General features: G+C 46.3%; 1 protein-coding gene across 1 annotated transcript in view; it reads right to left on the bottom strand.

Moving 5' to 3' along the window:
* Positions 1–2,785: 2,785 nt before the first annotated feature.
* The window catches only part of NEURL1 (neuralized E3 ubiquitin protein ligase 1), a 79,434-nt gene continuing 67,967 nt past the window's right edge, over positions 2,786–14,252 (bottom strand). Inside the window, exons 5-6 of the mRNA XM_066324443.1 lie at positions 4,907–5,053; positions 2,786–4,118 (exon numbers count right to left, since the gene is read on the bottom strand). Coding sequence (XP_066180540.1) covers positions 3,877–4,118; positions 4,907–5,053 — 389 coding nt within the window. The 3' untranslated portion in view covers positions 2,786–3,876. The remainder of the gene's footprint in view (positions 4,119–4,906; positions 5,054–14,252) is intronic.

A 14,252-nucleotide genomic window follows, 5' to 3' on the forward strand; every position in this document is an offset into this window, starting at 1 on the left:
CCAGAGCCTTAGCATTTCACTTACCCTAATCCGTGGCAGTGCTTGGGCTCAGCACATCAGGCAAGTCGGTGCCGCCAGTTCCTTGCTCCTGAGGGAAGGAGGAGCTTTCCAGACCCACTAGAGGTCCTCCTGTCCCAGGGAAAGCAGGAGGTGGAACAGCTTTTGGAGGGCAGCACACAGCTGTGCAGACTTGCCTTGTCCCAAAGCTGTCTCCTCAGGCTGGTGTTGGAGGAAGCTGGGTTGGAGAAGTGGTTTTGCTTTACCCAGCCTGGAATGTTTTAGGCTATTGAGGAACTGTTAGAGCAGAATGGCTTCAGCTGGAAAGGCTGAGGACACCACTCCTGGGATGTCCCTGGCCCTTGGCAGATGGAGCACCCACACTGAGGGAGAAGATGCCACCTTAAATATGTCCTGTGACAAGAGCATGATCCCTGATAGTCTCTCATCTGCTAAATAGTTAAAAAGATGAGGAGAAAAATCTCACATTTGTTGTATTGTAGGTGTGCTCCTGAGCAGATACTGCAGCAAAGGATTGGGTTTTGAGGGAACTGGCATGACCTCTGGAGAATCCAAATTCCCTTTGGGTCCTTGTGTCCCTTGCTATATTATACTCAGGGAGCATCTGCATCTTACCTCAGCATCTCACTTGGCCAGACCACAGATTCTCAACATGTTGCTCAGTTCAGGGCTGGGATGGAACTGCTCTGCCTCATTTTCAGCCTCCGTCCCTGTCCCCTCCTGGGCTGAGCAGCATGTCCTGGGTTTCCTCACAGCACACATTCTCTTTCTTGTGCTTGTGGAGGGCGCTTTTTTGTGGTCACAGAAGAAACTAAACAAGGCAGTGAGAGTAAAGAAGCTGTGACTTCTCTCTGGGGAGGTTCTCATCAAGAGGCTCAGGAGTGTGGGGCCTAAGCTTTCAGGAGTGCTGCTGGCCCTTCTTGTTTTATTCCTTTATTCCTTACGTGTGTGTGGCATCCGCCAAGGCAATGTGAATATTCACCTCCCAACGCGCTCCTATCCTCAAGCACTAAAGGAATGTCTGAGATCTCTCCACCCAGCTCTCCCTAAGCAAGAAGTTCTCATGCCACCCTTGCTTTTTCCTCAGCCTCTCCCTGCGCCGGCCATCGTGTTTTGCTGCTCTTATGAAGTGGCAAACACTCAGTCACCCATGCTGCTGCAGGATATCTAAATCAACTTTATTCACAATCACAGTTACCCAATTTTTCACAATGAATTATTCTTGTCTTTAAACAGAACACAAAACATCTTAAAGTAAAGCAATGAAATGCAGATGACACAACACAGAGGTATATGGGAACCTACACCAGTCAAACAAAACAAAAGATTAGGATTTTTGTTATTTTTACTGGTTTTGCTGGTTGTTTGTTTTTTTTTTTTTTTCCTCCCTGGAGAGAGCCTTTTTCTTGTCCCTGCTTACAGCTAGAGGCCAGCCTATGCAGGGGTAGGACTGAACCCCAACTTGTGAACTCAGATGCTGGGGGAGCTTTCAGCTTCTCCTAACTCCTTGAGTTTGGTCCACAGTAAAACAAACACAGTTAATATATTAAAACACTCTCAATTCAAAAGGTGAAAAGGGAACTTACACCACTGCACTGGTACCCATGGATGGAATTTCTTGAAAAATAAAATTTACCCCTTAGCTTTCCCTGCATGGAGGGGGACTGGTCCCACTGGTGTGGTGAAGGCTCGGGAGGCTGCTTATTGCACATTTCCCCACATCCATTATTTCATCAACACCTTTTTACCCCTTGGGTTCCTCCTTTTTGAAATCTTTGCACTGGAGTTGTGTAACTACTGACAAAAGCTCTCTGTGTGTGCTGGTCACAGCTGGAGCTGGCTGTGTGCCTGAGGACCATCCGTGCTCCTTGCAGGGCTGCTCTGACTTCCCCCAGGTTGTGCCAACAGGCCTCCTCCTGCCCCTTAGTGAGAGGGCCCCTGGGAATGGGAGCCACGAGCTCTGGAGCTTTTGACAGCTGGCCCAGGGGACAAGGCTCGGTTTGGATATCAGAGGTATGCCAGGAAATAACACAAATCCCTGTCACCCAGAGTATCAGTGTTCAAGTTAGTGCTGCCTGCAGGGCAGGCTGGGGGGAGCTGCAGACCCCTGGGTAGGCTGCAGTGAGGGTGGCACCTTCAGAGAAAGGCTCTACAGTGTGCTCCCCAGTGAGTAGTCTCTTTTTGCATCTCTTTGAGAGAGAGCAAGGATGTGTTCTTTAGGGGTTTTATGGAGCAGCCTCTGCCTGTGTGGGGGGCAAAAACCCACCTGCTGCTGGCGGGGGCATGATGTCCCCTGCAGCAAGTGCATGTGTGCATCAAATGCTTGTTACCCCTACCCCACACTGCTCCCCACTGTCCCATCAGTGGCCAAATGCTCAGGTGCAAGAAAAAGCTCAGCAGGAAGGGTGTGACTCCACAGCCTTCCCTGATGGCCAGATGTGGAAGGGGCAAACTCCACTGCCATGGCACCTAGCCCTGGCCCCCCTCAGGAGGCAGACACAGTCCCTCCATCCCCTGCAGCCCGGGGGATGGGTTGGGGAGGGAGGCAGACAGCTCCTACTGCTGCCAAGCCACCCAGCCCAGAGCCAGGGCCAGCAGCCCTGGGCACACCTGTGGCCCTGGCACAGCAGCAGTTGTTTGCATGGGAACCATGGGGGCCACCATTGTCCCTGCTGGGCACAGCCAGGTTCCTGACTCAGGCTGGAGAGAAGGAGATTTGTTTAAATAAACCAAAGCAAACCAAACCCCTCAAGTTTGTGGTGTTTTTGGTTTTTTTTCCTCATTCCTTACTTCCTAACACATAAGGACAGCTGTGTCCTGCCGGCATGGCTGTGAAGAGCTGAGTACCACCTGGCTGGTTTTGTCTTAAAGCACAGTGATAAAGTTACCAGTAAAGGTACCCCACAGATGTGTGGGTTTATACATTCTTCCCCGGTGAGGCTGGGGTTTTTCCTCACAAGTGCTGTCTGCATGGTAGGGGGAGAAAGGTGAGGGGGTTTTGTGTCCCTCTCCCACAGGCCCATGGAAGAAGAGATGCTGCTGAATCCTTTGTGCTTCATGGAGACCACAGCAGGTTGGTGGTGGGGTTTGGGAGCCGCTTGTCACGTCCCCAGGTGGTGACAGGAGGTGGCTGACGCTGCTGGGAGGGAGCAGAACTGTTGCCAGTGTTCATTACCAAACCCACCACGAAAGCCTCTGTCAGAGAATGGCAATGGAGGAGTTGGGGACAGCCTTCAAGGGACTGCCGTGGGTCTGCTCTTCTGTCTGCAGATATGGGGTGGGTTTTGCTTCCCAAATCTTGGGATCTTTTCTGCACTGACCCCAGCCTCTCTGCTGTGAGTGTGCTCACTGCACCGCCCCCACTGGGTCAATGCTTGCCCTGCTCCATCCTTTCTGAGGAGCCTTCTCTGGTCAGGCTGGTTTACACAGAAACACATTCTTTTCTTCTCTTCTGCAAGGCTGTCTCTGCATGTGGAGTGCCTCTGGAAGGAGATCTGTAGCACTGAACCGTTTACCACTTGCTGTCTATGCTAAAGAGTGAAGACTCCCCTCTGCTGTGCCTGGTGTAGAAAGGGATGATTGCACCAGCTGGCTTTTTTTGAGATAAAGTTTAAAATCCACAAGGGAGAGTAGTCCATTGCAACTTCCCTGACACTGGAGTTCAGCCTCAGGATGTGCCTGGGGGGTAGAAGAGCAGCATCTAAGCTTGTCTCATCTGTTGTCCATGGAAGAGGAGGTCAGGGTGGTGGTGGGTGATGGGTTTTGAATCTCCTGGATGACGAATAAAGACCAAGGCCTGTGTTGTTTCACAGCCTCCTCCCCACTTGCCCAGTCCCCACCACGGCATCTGCTGCTGCTCTAAGTGCTGCGGTATGTTTTGATGATATCCTTGATGGCCCGTCTGCAAATGGGACAGCAGGCATTGGTCATCTTCTTGAGCTTCAGCCCACATGAATAGCAGAGACACATGTGTCCACAGGAGTAAATGACTGTGTCTACCATGTTCTCATAGCAGATGGTGCATTCGTCTCCCCAGGGCCCTGAGACGGACGGGGAGATGGGTGACTCAGGCAAGCTGCTTGGAGAGTTGGGAGCTGTGCCTGCAACACAAAAAACATGTTCATTCCTCTTGCTTCCTGACATTCCAAGGTAATTTCTGCCCTGCAGCCACAGAGGGAGGAACCATGACCTAGCAGAAATGCATGCTCCAGGACCAGGGTTCCTTCCTGTGACCTGCTGTCCTGCTCACCAAGTCCTGGTTCACATGCCAAGGCTCAAGCAGCAGAAAGGCAACATTTCCTGGGGTCTGCTGCCCATGAAGAGCAAGCCAAGAGACGCTGTTCCCATGCAATGAGGATTTGGTAAGTTCTGTATCCCACCATCAATGCCTTGGGATTGTGCAGATGTTTTAAAAGTGCAGCAGAACAGCCGACACTTTTTTACTCCACGTGCATTTATTTATCACTATTTCATTGGCACATCAGAAATAGCAATACTGTGTTTTACTGAAGGTGTGCAGAGGGAGAAAGGGGAGGTGTAGGCAGACCTTTAGCTCCAGTCCAAGTTAGTGTGAGATGTGTCAGTGCCACAGAGCTCTCCAGAAGGAGCTCTGTGTCACAGGGCCACGCATGCAGCAGAAAATCCTCTGCTTCCCTTGGGACCTTTCACGATGAAAAGGGTTAGAGAAATATTGCTGTCTAGGCATCCAAGAGGCTTCCACATAAAACAGACTGAAAATAGCCCTTGCAGAGGCTCTCCCTTCCTCCCCAGGGGAGCTGATGGGATAATAATATTCTGTTGATTATTGTGGTTTTCGAGCCCTTCTGGGAGGCAAGTGTGAGACTATGAAGGGAGGGAAAGGAAAGGCAGCAGGGATCCCACCACTCACCACTGATAGAGCTGCAGAGGGGGCCAGAGCCACACGTTGACAATAAGGGGCCAGAGACACCACTGCAGAGGACGGTGGGGGAATTGGGTGTTGATGTGGGCGAGCTCGGTGTCGACAATCCCAGCCGCTCTGCTAATATGGTGGAACCTGTGCCGTGAAAGAAATCTATGGTTACTTTCAAAAATCGAGGCTGACAAAGCACTGGGGATACATGGCAGGGGTTGCAGTTCTCAGGGTTTGACAGGATTTGTCTCATCAGCATGAAATATAAGGAGGAGATAAAAGAATCCTCATATGCCTTTCTTTAATGCTAGCAGCTGGTCCTGAAGAGACATCAAACTCCCACAACCCCTGAAATTTGCTGGAGCTCCCTCAGCTACCATAATCCTTCGTTTCTGCCCTTGAATGTGTCTCAAATCATTTAGTGCAGTTACTTCCCATGTGGTTTCATGCTCAGATATGCCCCCAGTACTAGAGCCAGCTATAGGCTTGTAGCAGTACAAGACACAGCCTGAGGAAGGATGGGCTGGACTCCAGGACACAAACACATCACTTTGTCAAAGCACTCTTTGCTAACCTAGTGCAAAACTGCACCACTCCAGGCTTCAAGAAATTCATGCAAAGTCACTCAAGGACTTTCCAGAAACAAACATGAGTGTCTGGCAATCAGGAAACCTTAGCTATGCTCACTGCTCTGCCTCTTTCTTGGGTGGCTTCTGTCGAGGTAGGGATAAGTCACCAAAATGCATTAGGATCTAGGGTGAACAAGAACACCTCTCCCTCATTCAGGAATGTTTTTTCCCTGTGCATAGTCTGGATGTGATGGCTCAGGAGTGCAAAGCTTCTTCAAGTCTCTTCTAGATGTCCCCAGCTCCATTACTTCCTGCTCCCACTGCCTACCATCAACTCCATCTTAGTGTGCTCCCTGCCAGTGAAGCCATTTCTGTCCCACAGCCTGTCTGGCATCCTCCTTCCATCTCAGCCTCTTTCTTCTGTTGCTATAACAACACATATATTAAAGCCCCTTCCAGAAGGGGAAAAAGCCTGGAATGCTTAAAACTCTGCCTTCTGCAAAGGTTTTATAGGGGACTTTCATTGTTGCCACTGGTCTTTGCTAAGCCAGTGGTGAGACAGCAGCACACACATGCTTGAACTAAAGAGATGGTTTCCTGATGGTAAGAATCAGTTTGCCTAAGGTTTTAAAGTTTCTAGTTCCCCAGCTGAGAAGACAACCAGGGTAACTCCAAATCTGAACTAAAATGCTGAGAATCCTTCATGTTACCATATAAGGAGCCAGAGACACAGAGGGTTTGGATCCACAGTGTCCTCAATGAGTTGGAGACTATTCTCCAGAGAAAACATAGCAGTAGGAGGTCAGCAAAACCCCCATGTGCCAGAAAGGTCCTTCAGTTCCTATTTGCAGGGATGCTGCTGACCAAACCTGGGAGACAGGGACAGCAAGGGCCAGGTGTGGATTGTGCAAAATAGCAAAAGCACAGATTCTCCTGCTCTTTTTAGCAGAACAAGACTGATCAGTGAAAGTGGAACACAGGAACTAGGAATGGGTCATGTTTGAGTCAAAATCTGTTTTGAGGACTGTGTATGAGAGAAGAAGCAATTATCCTCATCCTTCAGTCCCTCAGTTTCACTCCTCTCCAAACAAAGAGAGCACTTTGCTTCCAGGCACAAGCTGAAGTTAAATTAGACTCTATAAAGGACTTTGGAGCTCTCACACTTGAGATACTGTAGAGAGATGCCTCCTTTATCACACAGATGGGAGCTGGGGCTGGAGTTCAGCTCAGTAAATAAGCAAAGAGAATTATGCAGCCTCTAATGACAGCTACTAGCAAGAGCCCTTCCCCTCTGGTCTGACAGATGACCGAAGCAGAAAACTTGCCCTGTGGTAACACACACTGAACACAGGCCCAGCAGGGGCACAGGGTTCAGCTCATTCACTGCACACACAAATGTGAACACTGAGCAGCTGAACAAGTTCTTCAAGCCTTCCCTCTCCTCCCTACAGCCTGGAGACATTTCTTCCACTTGGCTGACACACAGCACATTGCCTTTCTAACACCAACCTGGCCATTTCATTAAAGGCAAAATAAAGACTGTTAGGAGCGTTTCTCTTCCTGGACTAACAGGAGAATTTGGAGATGCCCCAAGTATCACAGCGTATGAGCTGATGAAGCATGCTGGCAGCAGGGCAAATGGCCTTTCCACAGTGCAGGGAGAGCTCAGCACTGTAGGAACCATGGTTTTCTCTGGTTATAGCTGGTCTGAGTCCCAAAATGCCTTACCAAGGGCCAGGAGACACCTTGCCAATTCTTCCTGCTAATACAAGGCGCAGCCCTTGACTTTTCTCCAGCATCAGTATAGAGCTTTGTTTAAAACAATCTGAGCTCCCTACCAGACAAGACACATTTCTCCCTTGGTGACAGAATAATCAACATAAGACACGTTACTCATGCTTTAATATATTGCTGGATGGTGTGCAGATACCATGACAAGGAGCATGGAATGAGATCATGAGCAGAGTGGAATGAGTGTGGCCAGTCTGGCTTAACTAAAACCAGATACATGTGCTCAAGGCCAAACTTGCTCATTGTGTGCAGAGTTCCCACCAAGAGCCAGCTTTCAAACCATGACTTAAAAAACTAAATAATTCTAAGTAAATCAACTTAAACATTCTTTCTCTCTCTAAAGCCCCCAGATCAATTGTCTCTGTTGCTAACTTGTCTCATGCTTGATCTCAAACGTGCTGAACACACTGGAATCGCCCTTAAATAGATTTTGAATCACTTCCATTTGCTGTTTTATCTTTACGAAGTCCAATTATTAGCAAAGACCAATGAAGATTGATGCTTTCTCTACACCTCTGTCATCGCTTCAGGAGAGAGGTGTAAACAAATTGAACCTTTATTTCCACCCACCAAAGTGGGTGCTATTTTTTCAGAAGTGTTATGTTTTCAGAAGAGAGCTTTACCATAGAATGTACAGACAGCATCATGCCAGGAAAGGCTGCTAGTGTGCTAAAGGTTTGTAATTCAAAGTGGCCTGCCAAACTGGAAATGGGATCAGAAATATGTGGTATGCTATTCAATGTGATCAAATGCAAAATGCAGCACTTAAGCAGAGATAATCAGAGATAACACAATGTCCTGTTACAAAAAGGTTGAGCCAATCCAGGGTCATCCTCCTCCTGATTAAGGAGGCTGGAGACACTGTGGTATCTTTGTCCTCAGAAATACTCAAAACTCAACTGGACAAAGTCTTGTGCTACCTTGGAAGTTAGCCCTGCTTTGAGCAGGAAGCTGGATTAGGCAATTCCACAAGGTCCCTTCTGACCTAAAATATTGTATGATTCCATGATTTTTATATGGCAAAATTTTTCAGAGCTTGATGAATGAAGTAAAGAAACAATCTGTTCTTCATAGGTGTTCCAGGTAAGACAAGAAATCATGGTGCTAAGGTTAGACATTATGTAGAAAGTGCAGTGCTGTAAAGCAATCAGACTTCCCAGAGAGACCATGGCATCTCCATCATTGCAGCTCTTTCAGGACAGGAAGGTGAAGTAAGTAATCTCTTGGGATCTCATACAGCATTTACAGTTGTTGAGAGTAGCTATCTGAATCCGTAACTGCTCTTTTATAAAACATCCTGTGACCAAAACACAGCAGCTGTGGCTCTCAGAGATGCTTTTGATTCTCCGTATCTGTTGTGGTGAACAGGGTGATTTCCCAGGACACTGCAGTCCACTCTCCAGGGTATCCCCTGAGGCTGTCCCAACTTCCAAGCATCTCTCCTAATGGCAGCTGTCTGGGGAGACCTGTACTGCTGGAGGACTTTCAGTGGTAAAAAGACCAAACACAATCAATGCTCCCTAAAAATACAGTTTTCATTTAAGACCCCCCTCCCAATTATTTTATAAAAAATATTATTTCTACATAAATTTCTATAACAGTAATGCAGAGCCAGTTGTCTGCACTCCAGAATCATCCCTTTTTCCCCCTTTGAACCCATCCCACTTAAACTTTGTTTTTCCTGGCTTACAGGATGCAGTCAGTGAGTGTCCACTACTATACAACTCACAGTTCATGTAGTTTGATGATCTTCAACATTTTTATGGGCTTTCTTTACCCATAAACATCTTGACAACTATTCCAGAAGCTTAAGTAAACATTATTCCTAAAAGACAAAGTACAGAAACCTCCTTCCATAGTTTCTAAGGAACATAAAGTCTTATGCAACATAGTAACTTGCCCATATGCTGAGTTTCCTGTGGAGTATATTGACAGCCCTTTCTCCTTTATAACACATTTGCTGCATGAATAGGACAGATAATAAAGATCAGGTAATTATCAATAGCAGTCACAGACTTTCAGTGTTGTTCCATACATCCACAGGCCCCAGGGCTTCCAGAACACAGTGGAAAAGGTTAGTACAGCTTTTCAGGTCTGGCTGCAGCATATTTAAGGAAGCTCAAGAGATTTCTGCACTTCTCATAAATTTCAGTCGAGTGAGCACTGGGTACTTGACAGTCACAGTCACTTAGATGCCTTTTTAAACCCTCAATGTAATTTCCCTTTGTTAGGAGACAGATTGTTTGTCAGCTAAAATTCTTACCCTGTCTCCAAAACTGTTCAATACCCTTTCTCATATTTAACATTTTCAGTGTATCAGGGCCATTTATTTTGTTATCTAAACAGCATCCAGGTTCTTTCAAAAAACTGGCACAAATGTGGGTTCTGAGCTCCTCAAATGGACATCTCTCTTAGGAGGTCTGTCCTGTAATGCATGAGCTGCTCCAGAGTGAGAGGGCTGTGATGCTCCTGAGACTGGATATTAGATACTGGAGCATCCATATTCTCTTCAGATTTTCTTGCTTCCAGCCAAGGCTGCAGGAGAGCTATTCTGTTCCCTCAGGTCTGGCCCAACAGGGACTTCTGAATCCATTGTGCTAAAACAAAAGAACAAAGCACCTGTTGCCACCTGGTTACGTGGTAGTTAAAAATCAACGATAATGTTAGGGAAGGAAGTGAGCATATCCATCATTTCTGAATGCTGTAAAATACATGTATTTTCACATCCATTTGTTGTGTTCCCACGGTGATGGGAACAATGCTGTCCTGGCCAGAAACCAGAGCTTCCTTCTCCTTGGGCTCAATGGTTTTTAGCCAACCACGCTCTCAGAGCCCAGCTCTGTGCTGCAGCTCATCTCTGCCTCTCAGGTACATCAATACCTGGTGACCCACATCAGCTGATGACCCATGGGCCTTTTTGCATTCAAGTATTTCCTGGAGGACAGAAAAACTGTTCTGAATAAACAATAATACACTTTGTCCTTCACAGGCTCATGAAAACATAAGGGATTTAGCCTTATGCTAAAGAAATGTCCGGAAATAGGTCAAAAAGCAGCCTGGCAGATTTTGCATGCAAAACCATAAGGTCTGTGTTTGCAGATGGGCGTCAGACAACCACTGTTTGAGAAGTAAAAGTTAGATCCAAACCACATGGAGAACAACAGTTCAGACTTTCATGAGGAACAGAAAAGGAGTGTACTTTATGGCTTTACTGGAGCCTTGCTGTCTGCTGTGTCCAGAAGGGCAGCAGGGCACCAGCTCATCTATTACCCTCCTGCAGTCACAGGCACACTCCAGCTGAGCAGGGGAAACATAAAAGCTCCAAATCCACAGGCATTTGATTTTTGATTCAGCAGCTCTCACAGCCCAAACCCAGTCTGCTCCCTGGAAGCAAAGAGCACACGGCAAACTTACAGGGTATCTTTCTCGACCTGACAGGTGAAGTCCAGTGGTCACTCAGCAATTCACATCCTGCAAAATCTTGAGGGCATGGACACCATGAAATGAATGTCTGGCTGAACTGAAGTGAACTAGTCAAAGAGTTGGAGCCCTGCTTCTCAACCTGAGAAATACTAGAGCAACAAAGCACCCAGGCACAAGCTTATATCAAGAAGAGGTGAAAAAAAGAAGCCTGGATTAAGTAGCTGAAACCACAAAAAATGAGAGTTGGTACTTTCATCTTGTTTAAGAAAAGCAAATCAAAGCTCTTTGGGAGACCACACCAAAGACAGTTCTGTGAGCAAAAGGAAAATTGCTGCCTAACCCAGCACCTCCAGGCTCTGTGCTTTTCCAGGAAGGACAGGTATAAATAGGTTGGTAGATGTATACAGGAAAGAAATACTTTCACTTCACTTGGCCAGCACTCTCTGGATTTCCATGGGCACTGCTGCACACCAAGGGATGTGACAACAAATCAAAGAAATAGTTTAGTCTGCTACGTGATTCTTACAATAGCCAGAATAACTAACTCACACCAGTATTAGATCAAAGAATAGGCAGATTTTATCTGTCCTGACAGACAAGTTGCAAGGCAAAGAGGCTGCTATGGATTCCCATATCCTGTATATTTACTGTAGGAAAACAGAGGTGTTAGGAGATAAGGGAAATCTATACCTCACTATGAAAATCTCACTGCAGCCAGTAATTGTTTCTTATATTAATGATGATAACAGTTCCTGCTCTTGTCAAGGAGAATGTGCAGAGGCCAAGACATCTGGGAGCCCTGTGGCTGTTGCTGGAGGAGGTGTGTTTGCTTTACCCAGCCTTTATCCAGATACCACTTACACCTCAGAACACAGGCTGATGTCACTGACCACCTGTGGCAAGTGCAGGTCAATTATGTGTCATGTGTGATGAGATCCTCAGTGTATCTATGGTACAAAGATGCGACAAGCAGGTTTTAACACTGACACTGCTGGCACTGGCCACAGGGAAGTCAAGCATTTGACTGCATGCACCTCTCCAGTTTTCCAAGGCCCAAGTTATACCCGGTCCTCTCTCACACAGCAGCTTCTCTTTGTGCTAACTCTCCTTTGAAACAATGAATATAAACCAAGAGGTGGATAGAGAGCTCTGAGCAGTGCTAGAATCAAGCCCAGAAGTTAAGGATGCTGTATAGTCTTTGCAGCTATTTCAACTTACCATCAGTAATGTGTACTTCACTCAGAATGAAAGCAAAATAAATAGGAGTATTTATGATGAGGCATCAATTAATACAAGTGGATTGCCTTCCAGGAGCCACAGAATATTAACTCTCCTCCTTCCCCCTGGTCTCTAGCACCATAAAATACCCTGTACCCTGCAGTGCATAGGAATTCCAGGCTGTTAAATGACACACATTGGGCCTGTTAGATCCCAATCAGCTTAAATTAGGCCATTTTCCATACAAATAAAAACATGGAAGATAGAACTCTGGGGCATATCTAATTGAAAGTCTGTTCAAGGAAGATATTCATTATGTGCATTTCTGTGCAATAATGTCTAGGCATTTATCAGGCTTCTCTTATGTTGTGTTTACTCAACAACTTCCACATCACTGGAATGAGCTAAGGTGGAGAAGGATGAAAATTCCAAATGGATAATGTACTGACCACCTCAGAGATCAGAGATGAGGGAGTGTGATTTGCTAGTGCCAAGAACTATCTTCTCTCAAACAGGAGAGGCTTCTAAACTCAGAGCTGGAGGACTGAGATCCAGGATGCTCCTCACCTGTGTGAGATCCTTTTCCACAAACTTACCTACAGTCTGTGCTATGGGCAGTGTATATAACAAATGCACATACCAAATACCATTTAAATATTTTGTGTGCTCACTACAGTAATGGCACGTGCAAAGTGCACCCAGTGCACCCAGACAGGAGAAGCTTTTTGGAAGGGACAGAATCTCTGCCATGGGATGCCGGTGTCCTGCAACAGTCAAGGAACAACCACAGGGTAAAAACCTGCTCTACATAGGAATGGACAAAAGCCTGGAAAGACAAGGTAAGATGGGATCATCTCCCAAGAAGTCCTAAAGATTTTTAGGAGGATCAGGCCAGACAAGTGCCACAGTAGAGACAAGAGAAAAGAGGAGAAAGTCTCCCTTGGGGATACACTGGAGACAGTAGTTGCAGGAACAGTATCAGCAAGATTAAGTGAGGGATTCTGAGGGTACAGAGAAAAAAATACTGTTTAGAAAGGAGAGGGCATTCTCCAATGACCTGTGAATCATCACTGGTTTGTGGTGAGCTGGTCACTCACCTCTGATATAGCAAAAGTCAAGGAAAACCAGACAGGGCAGTGTAATGAACATCACAGGAGACAAAGTAATTCCCCCTAGCAAACCATTACTCTCTGACACCTAAGCAAGACACTACTCTGTTCATCCATGATGTTTCAACATTTTCCAGTCAGCCCCAGGCAAAAAGGGCTGTTTCAACAAGGGCAGTACTACCAGGGTGCTAAGTCTGACCACCAGTAAGAGTCATAATGGGCACAGCTCTGAGTAAGCCTGCCTGTAACTGGGACTGACTACAGCTGGCAATCCTTCAGACTGGCACCGAGGCCACTTCAGATCAAATTTCACTGTTGATTTAAAGAGCCCTCTGCCAGCAAATTGTGTCCCACAGTACTCTGCTGAACTAATTTCCAATTTGGTCCATTGCCCACTGCTGTTGTCAGAAATCCCGAGGAACTGAGGACACAGAGCTGTTTTTTCTGCAAGTTCCATGTCAAATCTTTCTTCCTCACCCCCTCAGTTTTGAGCACGTTGTCCCACTTCAAGAAAGTCTGAAAGAAGGATGCAAATCTCATCAACAATTGATATCTAATTATTTTTCAATGGGCAGCTAAGCAGGAGCCCCAGCTCACATCCATGCTAAAGGAGATGGGAAGGTATCCCACATACTGCATTTATCCAGGATGGGTGTGAATTCAGACCTACCCACACCAAATGCTGGCTCTTGGGTTGTTTTTTTCAGGCCTAGGGCTGGTTCTTGGCCAACACTAGGAGACATCCAGAAAGTTGCTATATTGTGCAGCTGTTCTGGTGAGGCTGGAGTTATTGAAGAGCATGGAAAGAAAGGACACAGAGAAGTTGGCAACTTGGCTTCATTGGTATGACTGTTGATGGAACATGTTATTTCATTGCTCAAAAGAAAGCTTTAATATTATTGGAAAGGACAAAATTCACAAGGGAAACCACCAAAAAAAAAAAAAAAAAAGGGAGATGAAGGAAGATGTTTTACATGCTGCCAATTCAACTCAAAGACAAAAGAAAATGAAAGAATATCCCTAACCACTTGGATCCTCAAACATTAAATATATAAACTTATTGCTGTGATAGCTTCTCCAGACATGAGTCATACATTTTGAAACCTTATGGGGTCAATCAATTTAACTTCATAAATGAATTACACCACCAAAACCTGACCAAAACCAGACCATTGTATCCAGACTGGCTCATTTCAACCTTTCAGAGCTGTCAATAAAACTGTGTGTGAGCTG

This window comes from Sylvia atricapilla, chromosome 8 (assembly GCF_009819655.1).
Source record: "Sylvia atricapilla isolate bSylAtr1 chromosome 8, bSylAtr1.pri, whole genome shotgun sequence".
Lineage (NCBI taxonomy): Eukaryota > Metazoa > Chordata > Aves > Passeriformes > Sylviidae > Sylvia > Sylvia atricapilla.